We start from the raw sequence: 25,622 nt of genomic DNA, 5'->3' as shown, positions 1-25,622 counted from the left end.
CTCCTAGTTTGCTTTCCTCTGCATCAGTGGAATGGACCCAGGTCTTGTGAGTGTCGGAACAGGTTGCACTGCATCCACTTTGGAAGTATCTACTGCCATTGGTGGAGAGAATGCTCAGAGAGATGGATGGGGAGGCAATTAAACTTTGCCCTCAATGGTGGGAGCTGGAATTTGCAGGAAAATGGAGGTATCCTATCACACTCCAGACTTGTGGTTGCAAATGGTAGAAAGGTCTGAGACTGTCAAGAAGTGAGTCGCTCCATCAGCATTCAATAAACTTCTGATCTGCTCCTGTAGCCGCAGTATTTGTGTGGCTGGTTCAATTTTAATCTCTGGACAATGATTATTGGTTTATTATTGTTACTTTGTACTGAGGTACAGTGAAAAACATGTCTTGCATACTGTTCTCATGGATCAATTCATTTCAATAGTGCACTGAGGTAGTACAAAGGAAAACAGTAACACAGTGCAGGATAATGTGTTACAGTTACAGAGCAAGTGCAGTGCTGGCAGATAATAAAGTGCAAGGCTATAAAGAAATAGTTTGCAAGGTCAAAAGTCTATCTAATTATATATGCTGAACTGCTGCACTGGACTAAAGGAGACTCAACAAAAGGGGTTCCTGGTCTGCTGACCTTCCAGTATCCCCATGAAAATGAGGAGCAGCATCCCCTCCAGCTTGTCATTAAGCTGCACCATTCACCTCGACACCAGTTCCCTACTGTTCCCTATATTCTTCAATTCCCTTGTTGTTTGTTTGTCAATGTTTACCTTGAATACATTCAGTGACTACTGTCAGTATAGTCTCGGGTATTGAATTCCAAAGAGTTACATTCTCTGAGAGAAGAAATTCCTTCTCAACTGCACCTGATATTTGCCACCCCTGGAACATCGCTAGTAATAGATATCCGAGTGGGAGAATCTACTCTCAGTATTTCATCTTGTCAATCCACCCCACCAGAATCTTAAAACATCACTCTCATTCATCTAAACTCCAGGGTGTAGGCTAACTGCTCAACCTTCATTCTAGGATCAATCATACAAATCTTCACTGCCTCCAATGAAAACACACAGACACTAAAATCATACACAATATTCCAGGTTCCATCTCACCAGTGCCCTGAGAAACTTTCATTCAAACTTTCCTGCTTTTATACCGTATATAAAAAAAACAAACTTCCAAGGCAACTTCTTTGCAGGAACAAGGTCAGTGGACAGAAACCATTACAGAGATGTATTCCATAGCAAATGTGTGCAGCTGACCTTTCTCCTCACTCTTAAAATCAGACTATAACCTGCCATAAGTTCTAAGTAGCGATATTTCAGAGACAGACAGCACGCTGTCCAACAACTTGTTCAGTAGTTTTTTTCCTTAACCAAAGAAAATAAATATCAAGAGAAGATTGTGTAAGTAAGAGACATGTAAGGAAGAGAGAAATAAAGTACAATTTCAGAAAAAGGAGATCAGGAATGAGAGGCGAGAGATAGAGAGCAAAACTATACAAGATCCTAGTTGTGCTTGGCACACCATGAGCAACAATCAAGTGATGGCATGGCAAGGAGATGAAGAAAATATGACAATACTTGAATCGTGAATATTGAGAGTGCGATCACCACTAATAATGCAACTGCTTTCAAAACAAATGACAATCTGTCTTCCACCTTCCTGGTCAATGCATGGATATAACAGAGCTGCAGACTGATAGCAGCAGTGAATCATAATCAGCACAGAGCCAGCCACCTGATGAGGAGAGACCCAATCACAGCTATTCTGGACCAGATTCATTCACTGTGGAGGAAGTGAGTTTCCAGCTCCCACTACACGATAGCCAAGGCAGGACCTCAGATTAACTTCCAGCCAAAGTAAGGTTAAACTCACAAAATGTATAAGCAAAACCTGTGAAGCACCAGAAAAAACCAGAAGTGCTGGAGATTTCTGTTGATAAAAGTGCCCCAATCTCTCAACCATTTCCCAAAACATGAGATCTTCAAAGTTATAAAGATGGTCATTAGTCCACTTGTGGAGGAAACAAAACAAAAGGACTACAAAGGTGAGGATCTTCTTTCATAAATTCAGAAGAACCTTCATTATTCTAGTAACACTTCTACTAACACTACCAGGACACAAGGCATCAGCACTCCACCACGATCAGAGCATTCGTGATATTTCACTAATCATTAAACTCATCTCAGGGTGAAGAGAACCAGAAAGTGTTGCATGCTTGAGGTTCAATGGTGAGCCAAAAATCATTTCAGAGAAATTGGATAAGTACATGAGGAAGAAAGGAACAGAAACACACTGTGAAGACTAAGCAACATACACAAAATGCTGCAGGAGTTCATGTTAGACAGCATCAATAAAGGAAAATGAACAACCGACATTTCAGGTCGAGACCTTCCATCATTTTATGTCCTGTTGTTTCCAAATTGATCAACTATCCAGTGACCACACATCAGTCAATTACACTCCGAAAGAATGTGCATACTTACACCCTGAACAACAATGTGAATCTCAGGAGAAACAGGCAAATCCATTGCGTTGTCTCTAGCGTAGTTACCAGCACGTAACTGAAGATGTCTCTTTTTAACCCTTTTCCTTTTCACGCAAGTTCAGCGAATGTCTTTGGGACAGCATAACCTAGAAAAAGAGATTCAAGAGAAACAAAATCCATCAGCTCCTTCGTGTCACAATCATGTGTTAATACTTACGATTATTGTTTATGTTGGCATTAATATTGAAGGCAGACTCTAATGTGTCACGCTGTAATTACACTTTCTGACTAATCTTGTAGGTGCCTTGGATTTTCAGCTCCAACTCCTCTGTCTGCAGCACACACCAAAGCTTTTCATCCAAGGTGCTCCATTGCTCTGCTGCCCAAATTTCTGTAATTTACCTCAAATGGAAAGTCAGCTGGATACTCAGCCCCTAGACATTCTATTAGGTCTTGTTTGATCTCTTCAGTTTACACATTACCAAGACCATTCAATTGCCTTTGCACCAGATCCTTTGATAACTTTAGCTACCAAAGATACGGATTTCAGTTCTTAAAATTTTAACTTGACTCACAGCCCTTCATGACACAATATGCCAATAAGTTCAAGGTGCACTGGCTCCGGATTTCAACCACCAGGAGAAATAGTGTCTCATTGATCATTTGAGATATGGTACACAACAAGAAAAATGGGTTCAGTGCTGTACTGGTCTGCTTTCTTAGCAGACCAGTGACCCAGTGACTATGAATTCACATGCATGTGTTAAGTTTGAAAATTTAAAATGAGCTTTTAAAGCAAAAATGAATGTGCTGGAATTACTAAAGCAGTAAGATCTTAACTAGCTCACAAATCAGCTGTGTGCAGCCAGCATGAGCTTGCACATAACTCTACACCCATACGAACAGGAAATGGCTCCTTGTTGCCCTCGGAACTCTGTCAGGAAGTTGGCAAGGAAGGGCAATAAATGCTGGACTCACCAGCAATGACCAAACCCTGAAAATGAATTTAAAACGAATTACTGTTGCAAGCAACAAGATAGTGCGGCGGTTAGCGTAACGCCTTTCAGTGATCAGAAGATTTGGGTTCAATTCCTGCTGGTTTACAAGGAGCTTGTATGTTTTCCCCTAGACTGTGTGGGTTTCAAAGACCTATAACCTATACATTCCGAAGACGTATAGTATAGATTAGGGTTAGTAAATTGGGTTTAGTAAGGTTGTGGGCATGTTATATTGGTGGCAGAAATCATGGAGACACTTGAGGAATGCACCCAGCACATCTTTAGACTGTGTTGGTCATAGACGCAAACAACACATTTCATTATGTCTCGATGTACAAGTGACAAATAAGTAAAAGCTAAATAAAAGGCAATAACTGGTACTCACTGTTAGATACTGATCAGAGCAGAGACATTGTCAATGATGAACAGCAAGGAACAAAGTGGGTACAAGCTCAAACAGAGGATGAACACCAGAGTGGATCATTCAGACTGACCAGCTGAGGTCTCTGTTATAACTTCTGTTCTACTAGACTCAGTGATCGCTATGCAAGCATTTAATGAGGATATAGCACCTCACAACTCAACCAAATTCCACTAATGAGTTCTCTTGGATCAAGTTCCAAGTGCCCCCACTGCTAGCTAAACATTAGGCAAACAGTTCCCTGAGAGAAGCGCCAGCAATTGGAGATATCAGCCCATGCCCTGCTGCTTATTTCACAATACTCAACAATTCAGCTGCTGCAGTTCTTGTTAATAACCTCAGAAAGTTCAACCCAGCCAGGTCAAAGCAAATAAGCTTGAATTCCTGAACCCCTCTACATAGCCTAGTTGCTATGGAATACCTCAATTACTGAGCTCAATGCTGTGATATTTCAAGATAGTATGTTTAAAGTAATGACACAAAACTTTGAGAAGTGGGCAGTGGGTCTGTGTCTACAGCACAGAAATAGTGAGCTGAACGACCCATGTCCATGCTGACTACACTAACTCCACTAGCCTGCATTGGGTCCATATCCTTCCGTGCCTTGCCAATTCAAAAGTGCCTATCTGAATGTCTCTTAGATGGAGTGATTGTACTGATTCTACTTCCTCTGGCAACAAGCTCCCAGTACCAGCAACTCTCAAACCTTCTCCTCAATCCCTTTTAAAACTTCCTCCCTTCAAGTTAAATCAGTCTTGATAGTCCCAGCAGGGGAAAAACAATTCTGACTTTATACCGTATCTATGCTTTGTATAGTCATACTTCATTGATCCCGGGGGAAATTGGTTTTTGTTACAGTTGCACCATAAATAATTAAATAGAAATAAAATCATAAATAGTTAAATAGTAATATGTAAATTATGCCAGGAAATAAGTCCAGGACCAGCCTAATGGCTCAGGGTGTCTGACCCCCCAAGGGAGGAGTTGTAAAGTTTGATGGCCACAGACAGGAATGACTTCCTATGACGCTCAGTGTTGCATCTCGGTGGAGTGAGTCTCTGGCTGAATGTACTCCTGTGCCCACCCAGTACATTATGTAGTGGATGGGAGACATTGTCCAAGATGGCATGCAACTTGGACAGCATCCTCTTTTCAGACACCACCGTCAGAGAGTCCAGTTCCATCCCCACAACATCACTGGCCTTATGAATGAGTTTGTTGATTCTTTTGGTGTCTGCTACCCTCAGCCTGCTGCTCCAGCACACAACAACAAACATGATCGCACTGGCCACCACAGACTTGTAGAACATCCTCAGCATCGTCTGGCAGATGTTAAAGGACCTCAGTCTCCTCAGGAAATAGAGATGGCTCTGACCCTTCTTGTAGACAGCCTCAGTGTTCTTTGACCAGTCCAGTTTATTGTCAATTCGTATCCCTGCATATTTGTAATCCTCCACCATGTCCACACTGACCCTCTGGATGGAAACAGGGGTCACCGGTGCCTTAGCTCTCCTCAGGTTTACCACCAGCTCCTTCGTCTTTTTCACATTAAGCTGCAGATAATTCTGCTCACACCATGTGACAAAGTTTCCTACGGTAGCCCTGTACTCAGCCTCATCTCCCTTGCTGATGCATCCAACTATGGCAGAGTCATCAGAAAGCTTCTGAAGATGACAAGACTCTGTGCAGTAGTTGAAGTCCGAGGTGTAAACGGTGAAGAGAAAGGGAGACAAGACAGTCCCCTGTGGAGCCCCAGTGCTGCTGATCACTCTGTCGGACACACAGTGTTGCAAGCACACGTACTGTGGTCTACCAGTCAGGTAATCGAGAATCCATGACACCAGGAAAGACATCCACCTGCACTGGTATATAATTTCATATACCTCTTCCGCATCAGCAAGTAAATTTTGGATTCCATGTCCCTTAATCTACCAGAACAGTCTACCATGAGGGGCCTTGTCATATGCCTTACTGACAAAGTATAAGCAACATCTATTTCCTTCCCATCAATCTGTTTAGTTGCATCCTCAAAAAAAACTCGTAATAGTGAGACAGATTTTCCATCACTGATCAGCCCTGCCTTTCCAAATGTATGGAAATCTGTCCCTTTGAATCTTCGCCAATAATTTCCCTATCACCTACACAAGACTCTCTGGCCTGTAGTTACCTGGCTTGTCCCTGCTGTCCCTCTTATAGATAAGGAACAACATTAGCTATCTCTAATCTTCCATCATCTCACCTGGGGCTAACAAGGATGCAAGGAACTCTGTCATACCCGTTATTCTTCCCTTCCTTTCCACAGCAACCTGGCTTAAATTTCATCTAGCCCTGGGTACACTTCATGGCCCCATTTTGCCCTTATAATGTCAAAACAGGCCTTTCCACCCAACTCAGCCAAGGCAACCATGGTGCCCACCAAGCTAGTCCCATGTGCTGCATTCAGCCCATATCCCTTGAAGCACCTCCTATCCATAAACTTATACAAATGCTTTCGAATGTTATTATTGTGCCTGCCTCAACCACTTCCTCTGGCAGTTTGTTCCATGCATACATCACACTCTGTGTGAAGTACTAGTGGCCCAATAAGTCCCTTAAATCCACCCCTCTTCTTAAAACCTATGCCTCTAGTTCCCTTTCCCTGGGAAAAAGCCTGCATGTGTTCACCCTATCAATGCACCTCAAGATCTCATACACTCTGTAAGGTCTCCCCTCATTCTCCTGTGTTCCAAGGAATAAAGTCCTAGCCTGCCCCACATCTGCCTCATATTCACGCCATCCAGTCCTGACAGAATCCTTGTAATTTTTGCAACATACTTTCCAGTTTAATGACGTCTATCCTAAAACAGGGCAACCAAAACTCTACACAGCATTCCAAGTGCAGTCTTACCAATATTTTACAGAACCGCAACAGTGTTCCAACTGCTGTTCTCAGTACCCTGAATGATGAACATCTTCACTACTCTGTCTACCTGTGACAACTGCTTGCAGCCCACTATACACAGTGGCCACAACTTTATCAGGTACAGGAGGTACCTGCACCTATGTTTGTGGTCTTCTGCTGCTGTAGCCCATCTGCTTCAAATGTTGAAATGTTGTGCGTTCAGAGATGCTTTTCCGCACACCACTGTTGTAATATAATGTTATTTGAGTTAACGTCACTTCCTGCCAGCTTGAACCAGTAAAGTCTTTCTCCTCTGACATCTCTCATTAACGAGGCAGCTTCACCACATAACTGCCACTCACTGGATTTTTTTTTGTTTTTCACACCATTCTCTGTAAATGCAAGAGACTGAAGTGCTTGAAAATCCCAGGAGATTAGCAATTTTGAGATAGTCAAACCAGCCAGTCAGGCACCAAAAATCATTCCAAGGTCAGTCACTGAGATCACATTTATTCCCCATTCTGATGTTTGGTCTGAACAACAACTGAACCTCTTGGCCATGTCTGCGTGTTTTTTGCATTGAGTTGCTTCCACATGATTGGCTGATTAGACATTTGCATTAATGTGCAGGTTTATCTAATAAAGTGACAACTGAGTAAATAATTGGACTTGTCCAAGACATGGCAGACATCTACTTCCACCAGGTCCTTTCAAGAGTTTAACTTAACAACCAGCCGTATTCCCTTTCCCTGACTACCTTGAAACTTACAGAACTATGGTCACTGCTCCCACATCGACACTTCTACTAGGTGCCCACTTTCATTTCCTGAACTTTGAGTAGCGCCTCTCAGCCAGGCTAGAGGTGAGGAACCCAGAAAACAACACGTGCTAACCCCACTCTTGAAGCAGTGGGAGCAGGGTACCAGCCAGCAAGCTCTCCTGTGTCTTCATCCATCCCTAGGGGCTGTCAGAACAAGTACTAGCACTTCCAGGTGCGGTTGACATGAGCACAAAAGTTACAGATGTATGTAGGGGTATGTGCGAACACTTCACACAAGCACGTGCCAAAGAACAACGTAGCAAGCACTACTCACAGTGTTGCGTGACCACCTTATACAAACACACCCACCCACAACAAACACAGACCCATGTCACGCTGCAGCACATAGATATGACATCTTGCAGAAGTGTATATGAGCATCAAATATGTTTTAGAGAAACAGGCTTGCATTTTTTTTACACACACACACATATCATGCACAAGTACACATGCTTGTGGTTTATATTTGGGCTAATGCATGATAAGAAGTATTACACATGCAAAATTTAACACACATGAGCACTTCATGCACAATTAGAAGAAATTAATATTTTGAAAGTGAGAGGGTGAGAGGGACAGAGAGAAAGCGAGAGTGAGAGAGCCAGACAGAGAGAGTGAGAGAGAGCGAGAGAGACAGAGAGAGAGAGAGAGAGAGAGAGAGAGCGAGAGAGACAGAGAGAGTGAGAGAGAGAGACAGAGAGAGTGAGAGAGAGAGAGAGAGAGAGACAGACAGAGAGAGTGAGAGAGACAGAGAGAACGAGAGAGAACACAGCCCAAGCAAGCACAGATCATGTCCCAGCACCTTTAGGAACTCTCAGTGCCGAGCTATTGGCACACACACTTGCCGTCCTGGCCCAGAAAAGACTCTGCTAGATCCACAATGGGATAGGGTGATCACAGGACTGCAGACTTCCTCCCATCCTCACCTACCCCCATCCCCCACCAGCACCTTTTACCTGCAATTTCTCTCCCTCTCGGTTACTGAGAGAAAGTCACACCCTCCAGTGTAACGGTTTACACAAGGCTCTGGCCTTCAGACATACTTCCCTGTATTCGGAATATACTTTGAGAAGAGGAGAGCAAGAGTCCACAGCAGTTCTCCGATGTCTGCAATTACTGGGACGGTGCAGGTTCCTAGCCGAGTTCAGACCTGCTTTCACCGGTCTCACATGAATGAGCAGAGCACACAGCCATGGTTTTTCATCGCTGTCAGCAAAGTTTTACACCAACTTCAGCCAGCAGAGGAAATTGCAACACTGCTGACTGTGACTGGCACATTCCCCTCCCCCTTCCCAACACAACCTTCCTTTGGTCCTGATTTTGCTGCCGGGGTTACAGCAGCAACGGGGGATGGGGAGGAAAGAGAACAGTTGCTCAGAGGCAGAGCTCACCCACAAGAAATCAGGTTCATCCTACAGGGGAGTGCAGGGTGCTCTTGGTCACAGCATGTGATCTGCACACAAGCGATTATAAAACGTCCACACACACTCTCTTTTTCAACCATCTACACCCAGGCAACGCACGAGGGATGAGTTAGGAAACACAGGCACCCACCCCCCTGTAAAGTATGAAGCTGTGGAAAAAAGAGAGCCCTCAGGGACCCACTCACGAACAAGACCTTGCTCACATCTGGACCAGGTTCAAAAAGGTACAGCCTGAAGGAAATGTAACTCTTATTAGGCCAACACTTCAACTGAGGTCAACTGCTTAAAGTGGAGAGTGACTTGCAACATGAAAATCTCTCCCTACTGTTTTGTCACCACTAATTCTCTCCCAGCACTGACAGTGCAACCTATCGGGACTCAAGGAGACGGTCAAGGTTAATGTATTTCTATATCCTGGAGACATGGGGAAGTGCACACTTACCCCAGCCCTTCAGTGACCTCTTGAACGGCAGAAGCTCATAAGGAGCTTGGCACAGTGCTACTGTCCAAGTTGCAGGGTACACCAATACATCGATCACTGATCAATTCAATTTTAAAACTGTTTTAACAGCTGCGCACCCACAATTTATGCTCAAGGTGAGGGCCATTAGTTTTTTTATCATCTGTGGCACGAGAATAGTGGCTTGACCAGGATTTATTGCAATTCTTAATTGCTCTCCAGTATTAAGTAGCCAACTGGGTCATTGTGTAGGTGAGGTCTTTTCATTATAATAATCAGAGAGGAAGGTACAGGAGCCTGAAGACTCAATCAACATTTTAGTTGCAGCTTCCCCGCACCCCCCCCACCCCCCCGCCATCAGGTTTCTGAAAGGTCCATGAATCCATGAACACTTTTGCGCTATCCCTTTTTTTGTCCCATTTATTTCTATAATTTACTATTTTTAATTGTCTTTGCACTGCACCGCTGCCGCCAAAACAACAAATCTCACACCATATGTCAATAATAATAAATCTGATTCTGATATACAAACTAGCAAACTTCGATAACTTAAGGGATTTCGATTCCTGTCACTGGAACAATAACAGCCCCGCAATTTCACTGTAATATTCTTGTTCCCTACTTAAGAATTGAAAATCTTCCAATAGCAAACAATTATTATTGCTAAAGATTCCTAGATTAGATCCAGAGTAACACTGCCTGCACAGTTCCATCAGATAGATGATGTCCGAGCAGTGCTGCCAGGACAATCAAGGACACGACCCACCCAGCTAACACACTTTTCGTCCCTCTTACCTCCAGGAGAAGGCTCAGGAGCTTGAAGACTCGTACGGCCAGATTTGGGAACAGCTTCTTTCCAACTGTGATAAGACTGCTGAACGGATCCTGACCCAGATCTGGGCAGTACCCTCCAAATATCTGGACCTGCCTCTTGGTTTTTTTGCACTACCTCACTTTCCATTTTTCTATTTTCTATTTATGATTTATAATTTAAATTTTAATATTTACTAATTTTTACTATTTTTAATATTTAATATTTGTAATCCAGGGAGCGGGAAGCGCCGAATCAAATATCGCTGTGATGATTGTACGTTCTAGTATCAATTGTTTGGCGACAATAAAGTGCAAAGTATGTATGTCATACAGTTCCAGGCAGGGACAACACAGGTTGGCTACAGAATAAAGACCTTACTGTAGCATCCAGTCACACACATCTGAGGCAGAGACATGACTGCTGTAAAGTAAAATTGCCTCCATACTCCACCACCCAACACTTGAGATTATGTATAACACAGATGAGATAACATTTCATTTGCTACAGAATCAGAAAATGCAAGTTCGAGTGTTCCTTTAGTACTTTTCCCCAGATACACCATCCCTTTCTCCAACAGCTCAATTTGTACTGACAGCACTGAGTTGAGAATACTTTTCTCTTCTTGTGGCAGAGAGAAGATAATATTCAGCAAATGGATCCAGATAATTCCCTCTGTCAAATTTTGGCCGACTCTCTTAACTTATCTCTGTCTCATCACAGCTTGTTAACTCACCAATTTTGGAATCATCACCAAATCAGTGGGGGAGGAGAAGATGGTGGAACGACACAGTGCACGCGACCGCTCCAAAATGATATCGTATTTGTTAAGTCGGGGCCATGCACAATCCTGATTTGATGGAGACAGACGTGAGAAGCACGGAGGAACATCTGGAGAAACTTCTGAAATGCCTGCTTCGCTGCTGCTGCTACTGTGCGATTGAGAATCTCCAGAGGGGAAGGCCCCAAATCCCCGGCTTTGCCTACTGCCTGTTGCCGGGGTCGAAGCGCTCGGCAGAGATGGTGCTCGGTATCGGAGGGCTGGTCGGAGGCTCGAAGTTTTCGGACGGACTCAAGAGTTGGCTGTGGTCGGGTGCTTCCGGGGTGCTGCATCGGCAAGTTTGCAGCGCTGGAGGTTCATGGCAGGGAGAGTTTCTCCCTTCTCGTCTGCATAAGATGATGGGACTCTGAGAGACTTTGAGACTTTTTTTTTTACAGTGCTCATGGTCTGTTCTTTATCAAATTATGGTATTGCTTTGCACTGTTGTAACTATGTTATAACTATGTGGTTTTTGTCAGTTTTTTTAGTCTTGGTTTGTCTTGTGTTCCTATGATATCATACCAGAGGAACATTGTATCATTTCTTAATGCATGCATTACTAAATGACAATAAAGGAGGACTGTGTGTCCTCATAATCTAATCGAAATCAAAGTTCAACGTTCAAAGTAAATTCACTATTAAAGTACATACAGGTCACCATACACCACTCCAAGATTTATTTTCTTGCAGACATTCATAGTAAATACAAAGAAACATAATAGAATCAATGAAAGACTGCACATTAGACAAATAACCAATGTGCAAACACAAAATGTGCAAATAAAACAAAACAAACAAACAAATAAATAAATAAGCATAAAAATATAGAGAACATGACAAGAGTTCTTGAAAGTGAATCCATAGGTTGTAGGAACAGTTCAGTGTTGGGGTGAGTGAAGTTATCCCCTCTGGTTCAAGAGCCTGATGGCTGAGGGGTAATAACAGTTTCTGAACCTGGTGGTGAACCCTGAGGCTCTTCTCCCTCCTTCCAGATGGCAGCAGCAAGAAGAGAACACGGCCTGAGTGGTGGGGATCCTTGATGATGGATGCTGTTTTCCTACAACAGTACTCCATGTAGATATGCTCAAGGTGGGGAGGGCTTTAACCATGATGGACTGGTCCATATCCACTATTTTTTGTAGGTTTTTCTGTTCAAGGGCAATGATGTTTCCATACCAGGCTGCAATGCAACTAGTCAATGTATTCTGAACCACAAATCTATAGAAGTTTGTCATTTTCTGAAATCTGATCATCAATCTGACCTCCTTCTACCTGCATACAGGCAGAGGCTAAAGAGCAAGACTCCTGAGCTGAGAACAACAAAGTAGTAGTCATAGGAGGCAGAGGAGCAGCTACAGGATTGCTTCAAGTCAGTAGACTGGACCATTTTCAAGGATTCAGAGGATCTGATCAAATAAGCCACGGTTGTCACAGCCTTTATAAATACAGTCACCTATGAGTATGTCTCCACAAAGTCATTCAAAGCCTTCGCCATCCAGAAAGCCTGGATGAACCAAGAGATCCTCAATCTGCTGAAGTCCAGATCAATGGTACTCAGGTCTGACGACCAAGTTAATTACAAAAGGTTCATGTATGACCTGTGGAAAGCCATCTCACATGCGAAGTGGTAATTCAGGACTAAACTTGAATCACTGAAGGATGCTTGATAGCTGTGGCAGGGCTTTCACCTCCTACAAAGTCAAAACAAGTGACAAAAGTGACAAGGTTTCACTCGCAGATCAGCTCAATGCCTTTATTCTCACTTTGACTGTCAAAATCTGGTGGTACCTTCACGAACACCCACAGCCACTGATGATCTTGTGATTTCAGCCTCTGAGACTGACTTAAAGAGCAGCTTCAGGAAGGTGAATCTGCAATAGTCAGAATTGTACTGCAGAGAAAAAGGCCTTTCAGCCCAACTCATCCTTACTGACCAAGATGCTTTCCTCAGCTAACCCCACTTGCCTGCATTTGGTCTGTATCACCCTAAACCTTTCCTATCTATGTACCCTATAAATGGCTCTTAAATATTGTTATTGTACCTGTTTTTACCACCTCTTCTGACATCTCGTTCCATATACCCACTACCTTCTGTGTGAGAAACTTGCCCTTCAGGTCTCCTATAAATTTTTTTCCCTTTCCCCTCTTAAACCAGTTCCCTTTAGTTTTAAGATCCCCTACCCTGAGAAAAATCGACTATGACCATTCACCTTAGCTATGCTCCATTGTATCTGGCTAGAATATAGTTCAACCTTCATTTTTTTCAGTCACTAATATTTACTTATTTATTTAGCAATACGGCAGAGAGTAGGTCCTTCTGGCCCTTCGAGCCACACCAACCCAGCAACCTGACAAAACCAATTAACTCTGACCTAATCATGGGACAATTTACAATAACCAATTAACCTACCCGGTATGTCTTTGGACTGAGCGGGGAAACCGGAGCACTAGGGAAAACCCAAGCAGTCCACGAAGAGGACGCACAGACTCCTTACAGACAGCACCGGAATTAAACTCCAAACTCCGAAACGCACCGAGCTACAATAATGTTGCATTAATTGCTACGTTACCACGGCAGCCAATACGGATGTAAATGCATGAAGCCGCACCACTGATCTCTGTGGCACCCCACTAGTTACAGCTTGCCAATCTGATCATGATCCTCGCATCCTGACTCTCCTTTCAAGGTAACTATCTATCCCAGTAACACCACTCCAACACCAACAGCTTTTGCTTGTGTAGCAGCCTTTCATGTGGTGTTCTCAGTCAAATCGAGCCACACCCCTCTTTAAGTGCCAATCTTATTACAGCATCAAACAACTCTAATGCATCTATCAAACATCCGATTACTGTTTTGTTAAATTATGTTAACTCTGTTTCTCTGTATCTATATGTCCTGTTACTATTTCCTCAATAATGGATTCCCGCATTTCAGAGGATAATCCTGTACTCAGTTTTGGTGTCTTTTAGAAGAAAGATGTGACTGAATTGGAAAAAGTGGCAAAAAGATTTACAAGGATGTTGCCTGTATAAGAGGGTCTGAGTTGTAAGGAGAGGTTGGCTAATCTAGAACTTTATTCCTTGAAACAAAGGAGAATGAGGGTGACTCTATAGCAATGCTTAAAATTATGACTGGTATAGGATAAAGTGGATGGTAACAGTCCTATCCTCAGGATAGGGTAGTTCAGGGACATAGGGGACATAGTCTGGGATTGGAATTGGTTTACTATTGTTACATGTACTGAGATAAAGTGAAAAGCTTGTTTTGCATACCATTCATACAGATCAAATCATTACACAGTGCATTGAGGGAAAACAATGTAAAACAATAACAATCCAGAATAAAATATAACATCTATAGAGGAATTATAGTGAAGGGAAACGATAAAGTGCAAGATCAAGAACAAGGTGAAGGGCCTTAAATGTTGACCGTTTCTTCCCCCTTCATAGATGACCTGCTGAGATCCTCCAACATTTTATGTGTGTTGCTCAAGATCATAATGAGGTAGATCGTGAGGTCAAGAGTCTGTCTTATTATACCAAGGATTCTTTCAATATTCTTATAACAGTGGGGTAGAAGTTGTCCTTGAGCCTGGTGGTACGTGCTTTCAAGCTTTTATATCTTCTGCCTGAAGAAAGAGGGGAAAAGAGAGAAGTGTCTAGGGTAGATGTGGTCTTTGAAATTGCTGGCTACTTTACTGAGGCAGTGAGAAGTCCATGGAAGGGTGGTTGATTTCTATGATGTGCTGAATTATGTCAACAACTCTCTGCTATTTCTTGTGGTTAAAAGCAGAGCAGATGCCATGCCAACTGGTTATGAATCCAGATAGGATGCATTGCTAGCAATTGGTAAGAGCCCATGGAGACATGTTAAATTTTTTAGCCTCCTGAGGAAGTAGAGGCGTTAGTGAACTTTCCTGGCCATGGCGTCTCAGTGGTTGGACTAGGAAAGGAGGTTCACTCCTAGGAACTTGAAGCTGTCAACCCTCTAACCTCAACACTGCTGATGTAGACAGGAGTATGTGGACTGCCCCCCTTCCCGAAGTCAATAACCAGAACTTTTGTATTACTGACATCGAGGGAAAGGTTGGATCATGACACCATGTTAATAATCATAAATACAAGAGATTCTACAGATGGTGGAAATCCACAGCAAGACACACAAAATGCTGGAGGAACTCGGGCAACATCTAAGGAGACAAATAAATAGTTGACGTTTCAAGCAGAGACCATCAGGACTCAGTACATCCTATTCACCTGCACATGGTCCATATCACTCCATTACCTGCTTTTTCCAGTGCGTCTAATTACCTCTCAAATATTGCTCATGTATCTGCTTACACCACTTCCATATACCTAATACTTTAAGTGAAAAATACACCTTGCAAATTACCTTTAAACTTTTCTCCTCTCACCCTAAAGTCCTCATAAAGGGGTCTCTGCCCTTATTCTTCTCTATACATTCTGCCTGACCTGCTGAGTTCTTCCAGTATTTTTTGTGTGTTACTATGTTACTAAGCTTTATCTCCTTTCTGTACTCCAACTTATATTTGAGGTGTGGCCCACTACAGTGGTATCATCTGCAAATATTTAGGATGAAAAGGAAATGATTTAAAAGGACCTGAGGCGCATTTTTTTAAAAGCAGAAACTGGTGAGTATTATGGAGCAAACTGCCAGAGGAAGTGGTTGGAGCATGTACAGCAGTAACATTTAAGAAGCACTTGGACAAGTACATGAAGGGATATGGGCCAAGCAGGAAACTGGAACTAGTTGGTGGGCACCATTGTCATCATGGACTGGTTGGGCTGAAGGGCCTGCATATTGTTGTATGACTCCACTAGTGATAGATATTAGGCTGACTGGGTTAAACTTTTTGGGTTTCACATAGAATTAGGTGCCTGGGAGGCCGTTGAAGCAAAAACACCATCAATGTTAAAGAGGCAATTAGACAGACAATGGAAAAAGTAGGGAATGGAGCAATATGGACCATATGAAGGGACAAAAAGGGGATTACAATTCTAGATTTTCAACCTGTAGGGACCTTTCTAGAATCTAGGGAATTTTTGAAAAGCACTACCAGGATGTCTATAATCTCTGCAGTCATTTCATTTCTGAAATCATAAGATGCTCATCATACAATCCATATAACAATCCAGCACAGGAACAGGGTCTTCAGCCGACCATGTCTGTGCCAACCATGATGTTAATCTTCTCTTTGTTACTGTCGGGAAGGAGCTGGAGAAGCCTGAAAGGACACACTCAGCAATTCAAGAAGTTCCTTTTCTTGTCATCTGAATTCTAAATGGACATCGAACCCATGAACTCTAACTTGCTACTTTTTAAATACTTGTTTTTTTTGCATTACTTATTTTTGACTTAACTATTTAATAGACATACATGTACTTACTGTAATTCAAAACTTTTTCCTTTGATATTTATCATGTATTTCACTGTACTGCTGCCATAAGGTTAACGAATTTCATGACATATGCTGGTGATATTAAACCTGATTCTGATCTAAATTAATCCTCCCCCCCACCACCCCTGAGGTTGCAATTAAATTTCCCCCTCCATCTTGTTCCTCGATCTTTTACTTGGGATTCACTAAACATTAATGTGCCAATATTGGTAGCTCAGAGGGTGCTGTAAAGCTTCTAGTGCACATTACACAATGCGGCCATGATTTGCTATGACAGATGGACATAGTTGAACAGTGAAAATACAAAGATGCTCACAAAACTGAGCCAACCTTTCAACTGCACAAGATTTGTCTAACTTTCACACCAGTTATAACAGACACTTTGACCCAGATGAAGGGCAGATGGACAGATATCTTCTTAGCTGCACTGGATCAGCAAATGGTCTCTTCCATCCTTTCTATAACATGATTGGCAGAATTAGATGTGGTCAAACTTCATATACACACGAAGGTTCAATACTCGGAAGCAAAAAGGCTGCGAGTGAATGGCTGATTTTCGGAGCCAAGGCAGTTCTTACTACTCGGGGTAAAAGACAGGCAAGACTGCACAGGCATGTGACGTCAGCCAGAAGAGCGCAAAAAGTTTAAAAAGAAGACTGCCAAATCCAGCGGGCAGCGGAGTCAGAGGCAGCAAAGTAATAGGGCTTTGGCTCAACAGGCTTAGGCGATAATGGGACGAGGCAAGGTAGGTTTACCAGTGTTATTTACGGAAAGGAAGTAGTATGTGTGTGAGGCCAGTTTTCTGTGCTTGGTGTCAGATGTGGGAGATCCTGGAGTCTCCCAGCCTCCCGGACGGCCACATCTGCACCAGGTGTGTCGAGCTGCAGCTCCTAAGGGATCGAGTTAAGGAACTGGAGATGCAGCTTGATGACCTTCACCTAGTCAGGGAGACCAAGAAGGTGACAGAAAGGAGTTATAGGCAGGTGGTCACGCCAGGGCCATGGGAGACAGACAAGTGGGTCACAGTCAGGAGGGGGAAGGGGAAGAGTCAGGTACTAGAGAGCATCCCTGTGGCTATACCCCTTGACAATAAGTACTACTGTTTGAGTACTGTTGGGGGGAACAGTCTACCGGGGGGAACAGCCTACCTGGGGGAAGCAATAGTGGTCGTGCCTCTGGCACAGAGTCTAGCCCTGTGACTCAGAAGGGTAGGGAATGGAAGAGGAAAGCGGTAGTGATAGGGGACTCTATAGTTAGGGGGTCAGACAGGCGATTCTGTGGACGCAAGAAAGAAACTCGGATGGTAGTTTGCCTCCCAGGTGCCAGGGTCCGGGATGTTTCAAATCATGTCCAAGATATCCTGCAGTGGGAGGGAGAACAGCCAGAGGTTGTGGTACATATTGGTACCAATGACATAGGTAGGAAAAGGGAAGAGGTCCTGAAAAAAAAGAGTACAGGGAGTTAGGAAGGAAGTTGAGAAGCAGGACCGCAAAGGTAGTCATCTCGGGATTACTGCCTGTGCCACGTGACAGTGAGAATAGGAATAGAATGAGGTGGAGGATAAATGTGTGGCTGAAGGATTGGAGCAGGGGGCAGGGATTCAGATTTCTGGATCATTGGGACCTCTTCTGGGGCAGGTGTGACCCGTACAAAAAGGACGGGTTGCACTTGAATCCCAGGGGGACCAATATCCTGGTGGGGAGGTTTGCTAAGGCTACTGGGGAGTTTAAACTAGAATTGTTGGGGGGTGGGAACCGAACTTAAGACACTGGGGAAGAGGAGGCTGGCTCACAAATAGAGAAAGCTTGTAGACAGTGCAAGAGGGAGGATACGCAGGTGATAGAGAAGGGATGCACTCAAGCTGAAGGTTTGAGATGTGTCTATCTTAATGCAAGGAGTGTTGTGAACAAAGCAGGAGAGCTTAGAGCGTGGATCAGTACTTGGAGATATGATGTGGTGGCCTTTACAGAGACCTGGATGGCTCAGGGATAGAAATAGTTACTCCAAGTGCCAGGTTTTAGATGTTTCAGAAAGGACAGGGAGGGAGGCAAAAGAGGTGGGGGGGGGGCACTGTTAACCAGAGATAGTGTCTCGGCTGAAGAAAAGGTGAATGCCATGGAGGGATTGTCTACGGAGTCTCTGTGGGTGAAGGTTAGGAACAAGAAGGGGTCAATAACTTTACTGGGTTTTTTTTATATATAGGTCACCCAATAGTAACAGGGATATCGAGGAGCAGATAGGGAAACAGATCCTGGAAAGGTGTAATAATAAGAGTTGTCGTGATGGGAGATTTTAATTTCCCAAATATCGACTGGCACCTCCCTAGAGTAAGAGGTTTAGATGGGGTGGGGTTTGTTAGGTGTGTTCAAGAAGGTTTCTTGACACAAGAGGAGAGGCTGTATTTGATTTGGTATTGGGAAATGAACCTGGCCAGGTGTCAGATCTCTTAGTGGGAGAGCATTTTGGAGGTAGTGATCATAATTCTATCTCCTTTACAATAGCATTGGAGAGAGATAGGTACAGACAAGTTAGAAAAGCGTTTAATTGGAGTTAGGGAAATTATGAGGCTATCAGGCAGGAAATTGGAAGCTTAAATTGGAAACAGATGTTCTCAGGGAAAAGTACGGAAGAAATGTGGCAAATGTTCAGGGGATATTTGTGTGGAGTTCTGCATAAGTACGTTCCAATGAGACAGGGAAGTTATGGTAGGGTACAGGAAGTGTAGTGTACAAAGGCTATAATAAATCTAGTCAAGCAGAAAAAAAAAGCCTACAAAAGGTTCAGAGAGCTTGGTAATGTTAGAGATCTAGAAGATTATAAGGCTGGCAGCAGGAAGGAGCTTAAGAAGGAAATTAGGAGAGCCAGAAGGGGCCATGAGAAGGCCTTGGCGGGTAGGATTAAGGCATTCTTCAAGTATGTGAAGAGCAAGAGGATAAGACGTGAAAGAATAGGACCCATCAAGTGTGACAGTAGGAAGTACGTATGGAACCAGAGGAAATAGCAGAGGTACTTAATGAATACTTTACTTCAGTATTCACTATGGAAAAGGATCTTAGTGATTGTAGTGATGACTTGCAGCAGACTGAAAAGGCTAAGCATGTAGATATTAAGAAAGAGGATGTGTTGGGGTTTTTGGAAAGCATCAAGTTGGATAAGTCGCCGGAACCGGATGAGATGTACACCAGGCTACTGTGGGAGGCGAGTGAGGAGATTACTGCACCTCTGGCGATGATCTTTGCACCATCATTGGGGACTAGAGAGGTTCCAGAGGATTGGAGGGCTGTGGATGTTGTTCCTTTATTCAAGAAAGGGAGTAGAGATAGCCCAGGAAATTATAGACCAGTGAGTCTTACCTCAGTGGTTGGTAAGTTGATGGAGAAGATCTTGAGAGGCAGGATTTATGAACATTTGGAGAGGTATAATATGATAAAGAATAGTCAGCATGGTTTTGTCAAGGGCAGGTCGTGCCTTACGAGCCTGACTAAATTTTTTGAGGATGTGACTAAACACATTGATGAAGGAAGAGCAGTAGATGTAGTGTAAATGGATTTCAGCAAGGCATTTGATAAGGTACCCCATGCAAGACTTACTGAGAAAATAAGGAGACATGGGATCCATTGCTTTGTGGATCCAGAACTGGTTTGCCGACAGAAGGCAAAGAGTTGTTGTAGGCAGGTCATATTCTGCATGGAGGTCAGTCACGAGTGGAGTGCCTCAGGGATCTGTTCTGGGACCCTTACTCTTCGTGATTTTTATAACTGACCTGGATGAGGAAGTGGAGGGGTGGGTTAGTATGTTTGCTGATGACATAAAGGTTGGAGGTGTTGTGGATAGCATGGAGGGCTGTCAGAGGTTACAGCGGGACACTGATAGGATGCAAAACTCGGCTGAGAAGTGGCAGATTGAGTCCAACCCAAGTAAGTGTGAAGTGGCTCATTTTGGTAGGTCAAATATGATGGCAGAATACAGTATTAATGGCAGTGTGGAGGATCAGAGGGATCTTGGGGTCCAAGTCCATAGGACGCTCAAAGCAGCTGTGCAGGTTGACTCTGTGGTTAAGAAGACCTATGGTGTATTGGCCTTCATCAATCGTGGAATTGAATTTAGGAGCCGAGAGGTAATGTTGCAGCTACATAGGACCCTGGTCAGACTCCACTTGGAGTACTGTGCTCAGTTCTGGTCGCCTCACTACAGGAAGGATCTGGAAGCCTTAGAAAGGTTGCAGAGGAGATTTACAATGATGTTGCCTGGATTGGGGAGCATGCCTTATGAGAATAGGTTGAGTGAACTCAGCCTTTTCTCCTTGGAGCGACGGATGATGAGAGGTGACCTGATAGAGGTTTATAAGGTGATGAGAGGCATTGATTGTGTGGATAGTCAGAGGCTTTTTCCCAGGGCTGAAATGGTTGCCACAAGAGGACACAGGTTTAAGATGCTGGGGAGTAGGTACAGAGGAGATATCAGGGGTAAGTTTTTTACTCAGAGAGTGGTGAGTGCGTGGAATAGGCTGCCGGCAATGGTGGTGGAGGCGGATACGATAGGGTCTTTTAAGAGACTTTTAGATAGGTACATGGAGCTTAGAAAAATAGAGGGCTATAGGTAAGCCTAATAATTTCTAAGGTAGGGACATGTTCAGCACAACTTTCTGGACCGAAGGGCCTGTATTGTGCTGTAAGTTTCCTATGTTTCCACATCTTCCATATGTTCTATGTCTATGCAATTGTTTATAAATCTAAGAATCCCAAATGCTATTGTAATCATTATCCAAACCTGCACTGCCATCATCAAATGCCTATGCGTATTTTTCTGTTCAGTTTTCACAATGTGGTTGTTATTTTGTGCCCAGCTCTAAATGTCCTTGAGATTTTGGCAAGCTGCCTCTTGAATACTGCAATTCTTTATACAGTGCTTTGAAAAAGTTTTTAGCCGCCCACAACTATTCTGACATTTTACTGTCTTCTCTTCTGAATTTCAAATACATTAAAGTAGGATTTTTGAGCTAATCTACAAAACATTGTGCATCAGAACAAAACAAAAGAAAAATCATAATCTGTCAATAATTTACTAAAAATTAAAAACCAAAATTGAGAGGCTGAAAAAGTATTTATCCCCTTTGTAGCTACTATGCTAATTTTCCTCAAGTGCAATACTGTATATTACCTCACCAACTCTCCCAATTTGTTAATGTAGAAAATTGTTGCATCACCTATTTTCAATGAATTCATAAGAATAAATACCCCTTCTCTGTAAGGTCCAACAATATGTTAGATTTTCAACAGACCAAACCAAAATGAAGACAAAAGATTGAACCAATTGAATTGAACCAACTTCCCCCGGGATCAATAAAGTATGACTATGACTTAAGACAAGTCAGAAAAAGATAATTAAGAAGTACAAATCTGGGGAAGGGTACAAGACCATCTCAAAGGTACTGAACATACCTCAGAGCTCAGTGAAGCCCATCATGAAAAAGTGGAATTATATGAAACCACAGCCACGATGCCTAGGTCAGGTTGCCCCTCTAAATTAGTCACTAGAGAAGAATAGCACTTGCAAGATAGGCTACTGTGATGCCAACAGTCATTCTGAGTGAGCTGCAGAAGTCAGTATCTGCAACTGGAGTTTAAGTTCATGGCTCAACAATCTCTAAGGCCTTGTACCAAAAAGGTATTTACATATGAATGGCAAGGAAGAAGGCCTGGCTAAATAAAAAGTACATCCTTGCCCGTAAGTTCTTTGCAAAGCGTCACTTAGAAGATACTGTAAAGATGTGCAAGTAGATCTTGTGGTCAGATGAGATAAACGTGCAACTTTTTGGCTTCAACATGAAGTGGTATGGGTAGTGTAAATCTAAAGTTGCACAACAGCCAGATAATACCATCCCTACTATAAAGATGCTATGGGGATGTTTTTCAGCATCAGGGACAGGAAATCCAGTAAGGATTGATGGAAAAATGAACACTGCTAAATACAGAGAGATCCTGAATAAAAACCTGCTATCCTCTGCCGGAAAGTTTAAATTGGGAGGAAGTTTGTCTTTCAGCAGGACAACAACCCAATGCCTGAGCAACTATGGAGTGGCTTCAAATAAAGACAACTGATGTCCTTGAGTGGCCCAGTCAGAATCCTCACCTTAACCCGACTGGCAAGTTCTTGAACATCCTGTCCACCGGCATTCCCCAACAAACAGCTTGAGCAATTTTGCAAGGAGGAGTGGGCAAATCTTGCTCCATCACATTGTGCAAAGCTAATACAGACTTATCTACTATAAAGCATGAAAAGCTAAAAATTCGAAACTGAAAAGTCAAGTATTCAGCCCTCTTTGCTTAGTACCTATTTTTAATCAATGCACCGTAGAAAGCACCAAAATGCATCACAGTTTGGTATGGCAACTGCTCTGCACATGACTGCAAGAGACTGCAGTAAGCTGAAAACCAGCCTCCTCTCTACGTCTAAATGTTCTATCTACATTTCTCACTGTCTCAGTAAAGTAACCAGCATAATCAAAAACTCCACCCACTCCAGACATTCTCTTCTCTCCCTCTTCCATGGGCAGAAGATACAAAAGCATGAAAGCACTTACCATCAAGCTTAAGGACAGTTTCTACACTGCTGTAACAAGACTATTGAATGGTTTCCTAGTACAATAAAATGGACTCTTGACCCTCACAGTCTACATAAATTATGATCTTCTATCTTACTGACCACCTGCACTGCACTCTCTCTGTAGTTGGTACATCTTATTCAATATTGTTATTATTTTACCTTGTTCTACAGCTAAACACTGTATAATAAATTGATCTGAATGTATGCAAGACCAGCTTTTCACCGTATTTTGATACCTTGGTGCATGTGACAAGATAAACCAATTCCAATTTACAAAGACAGGTGGGCTTGTGGGCATGGTGGACAATACAAAGAGATGATACAATAATATAAACGCTAAGTGACTGGAATAAGACAAGCGCAATACAGTACAGCGAGGAAAAACATGGTTTCCCATGTGGGTGCGGGAATAAGAGAAGCAGGGTATTGTTATAGCAACACACATCAAAGTTGTTGGTGAACGCAGCAGGCCAGGCAGCATCTGTAGGAAGAGGTGCAGTCGACGTTTCAGGCCGAGACCCTTCGTCAGGACTAACTGAAGGAAGAGTGAGTAAGGGATTTGAAAGTTGGAGGGGGAGGGGGAGATCCAAAATGATAGGAGAAGACAGGAGGGGGAGGGATGGAGCCAAGAGCTGGACAGGTGATAGGCAAAAGGGGATACGAGAGGATCATGGGACAGGAGGTCCGGGAGGAAAGACGGGGGGGGGGGACCCAGAGGATGGGCAAGAGGTATATTCAGAGGGACAGAGGGAGAAAAAGGAGAGTGAGAGGAAGAATGTGTGCATAAAAATAAGTAACAGATGGGGTACGAGGGGGAGGTGGGGCCTTAGCGGAAGTTAGAGAAGTCGATGTTCATGCCATCAGGTTGGAGGCTACCCAGACGGAATATAAGGTGTTGTTCCTCCAACCTGAGTGTGGCTTCATCTTTACAGTAGAGGCTGTAGATAGACATGTCAGAATGGGAATGGGATGTCTATCCACGGCCTCCTCTACTGTAAAGATGAAGCCACACTCAGGTTGGAGGAACAACACCTTATATTCCGTCTGGGTAGCCTCCAACCTGATGGCATGAATATCGACTTCTCTAACTTCCGCTAAGGCCCCACCTCCCCCTCGTACCCCATCTGTTACTTATTTTTATGCACACATTCTTCCTCTCACTCTCCTTTTTCTCCCTCTGTCCCTCTGAATATACCTCTTGCCCATCCTCTGGGTCCCCCCCCTTGTCTTTCTTCCCGGACCTCCTGTCCCATGATCCTCTCGTATCCCCTTTTGCCTATCACCTGTCCAGCTCTTGGCTCCATCCCTCCCCCTCCTGTCTTCTCCTATCATTTTGGATCTCCCCCTCCAACTTTCAAATCCCTTACTCACTCTTCCTTCAGTTAGTCCTGACGAAGGGTCTTGGCCTGAAACGTCGACTGCACCTCTTCCTACAGATGCTGCCTGGCCTGCTGCGTTCACCAGCAACTTTGATGTGTGTTGCTTGAATTTCCAGCATCTGCAGAATTCCTGTTGTTAGGGTATTGTTATAAATTGGAAGAGATTGGGAAATGTCAATTATCAAAAAGACCCAATTGTCCCTGTACACAAGTCACTGGACGCCAACATGCAGGTGAAGCAAGCAATTAGGAAAACAAACAGCATGATGCCCTTTCTTGTAGTTATTTATGACCTTGTGAGAGGAGCCTGGGTGCAATATGTGTAGTTTTGGTCTTGTTATCGGAAAGAGATGGCGTGTTTCCTTATGAGGAGAGCTCATGTAGACTGGGACTGTATTCACTAATGTTCAGTAGAATGAGGGGAGATTTTGTCAAAACTCATTAAAATTCTTACGTGACTTTATAAACTGGGTGCAGCGAGGAGGTTTCTGTTGGCTGAGGAATATAGGACAAGGGTTCAGTGTCAGAATACGGGGTAGAACATTTAGGACCGGGTCAAGTCAAGTTAATGGTCATTTAACTATATATATTGAAAATAACTGTATAATGTACATAGAAAGGAGACAATATTTCTTCCAACCAGGGTGTAAAGCATGCTAACTTATGAAATGAAGTCCTTTACACCAAAGGAGATAAATTGGAGCACTGTGGTGTTCAGTCATTGGGATTATTCAAAACAGAGGAAAGAGACTTTTGGGAATTCAGGGAATATACAGAATCAAAAGTAATGCAGCAAAATGGTGCTGTGATCGAGATCAGCCATGTTCTAGGTACATGTTCTGGGCCAAGTGTCCTAATCTTGCTTCCTATCAATCGAACCATTTATTTTTAACAAATCCATGCTAGCTTTCTTTCATTACTGCAGAGTCCAAACAGCAATTAGTTTGTATAATTATTAACTCCATCAGCTCCCCTGCAGGTTGGGAAAGTGGAAATGATTGATGTTGCTGGGTCCACACATTCTTTGTCTTCTAATCACTTGCTTCACCTACATATTGGCTTCTGGTAACTTGTGTACAAGGACAATTAG

The 25,622-nt window shown here is 43.3% G+C and overlaps 1 protein-coding gene across 4 annotated transcripts in view; it reads right to left on the bottom strand.

Moving 5' to 3' along the window:
- The window catches only part of LOC134353133 (anion exchange protein 2-like), a 265,524-nt gene that overhangs the window by 146,015 nt on the left and 93,887 nt on the right, over positions 1-25,622 (bottom strand). For 3 of the 4 annotated variants that reach the window (XM_063061096.1, XM_063061077.1, XM_063061103.1), the window contains one exon: positions 2,491-2,638. In XM_063061096.1, coding sequence (XP_062917166.1) covers positions 2,491-2,535 — 45 coding nt within the window. In that variant the 5' untranslated portion in view covers positions 2,536-2,638. Of the gene's footprint in view, positions 1-2,490; positions 2,639-8,568; positions 8,860-25,622 lie in introns of those variants that run through there. The other variant, XM_063061087.1, reaches the window with a different exon arrangement.

This window comes from Mobula hypostoma, chromosome 1 (genome assembly GCF_963921235.1).
Source record: "Mobula hypostoma chromosome 1, sMobHyp1.1, whole genome shotgun sequence".
NCBI classification, from domain to species: domain Eukaryota; kingdom Metazoa; phylum Chordata; class Chondrichthyes; order Myliobatiformes; family Myliobatidae; genus Mobula; species Mobula hypostoma.
The sequence above is the reverse complement of the archived record's forward strand: the minus strand, read 5'-3'. Positions and strand labels throughout refer to the sequence as shown.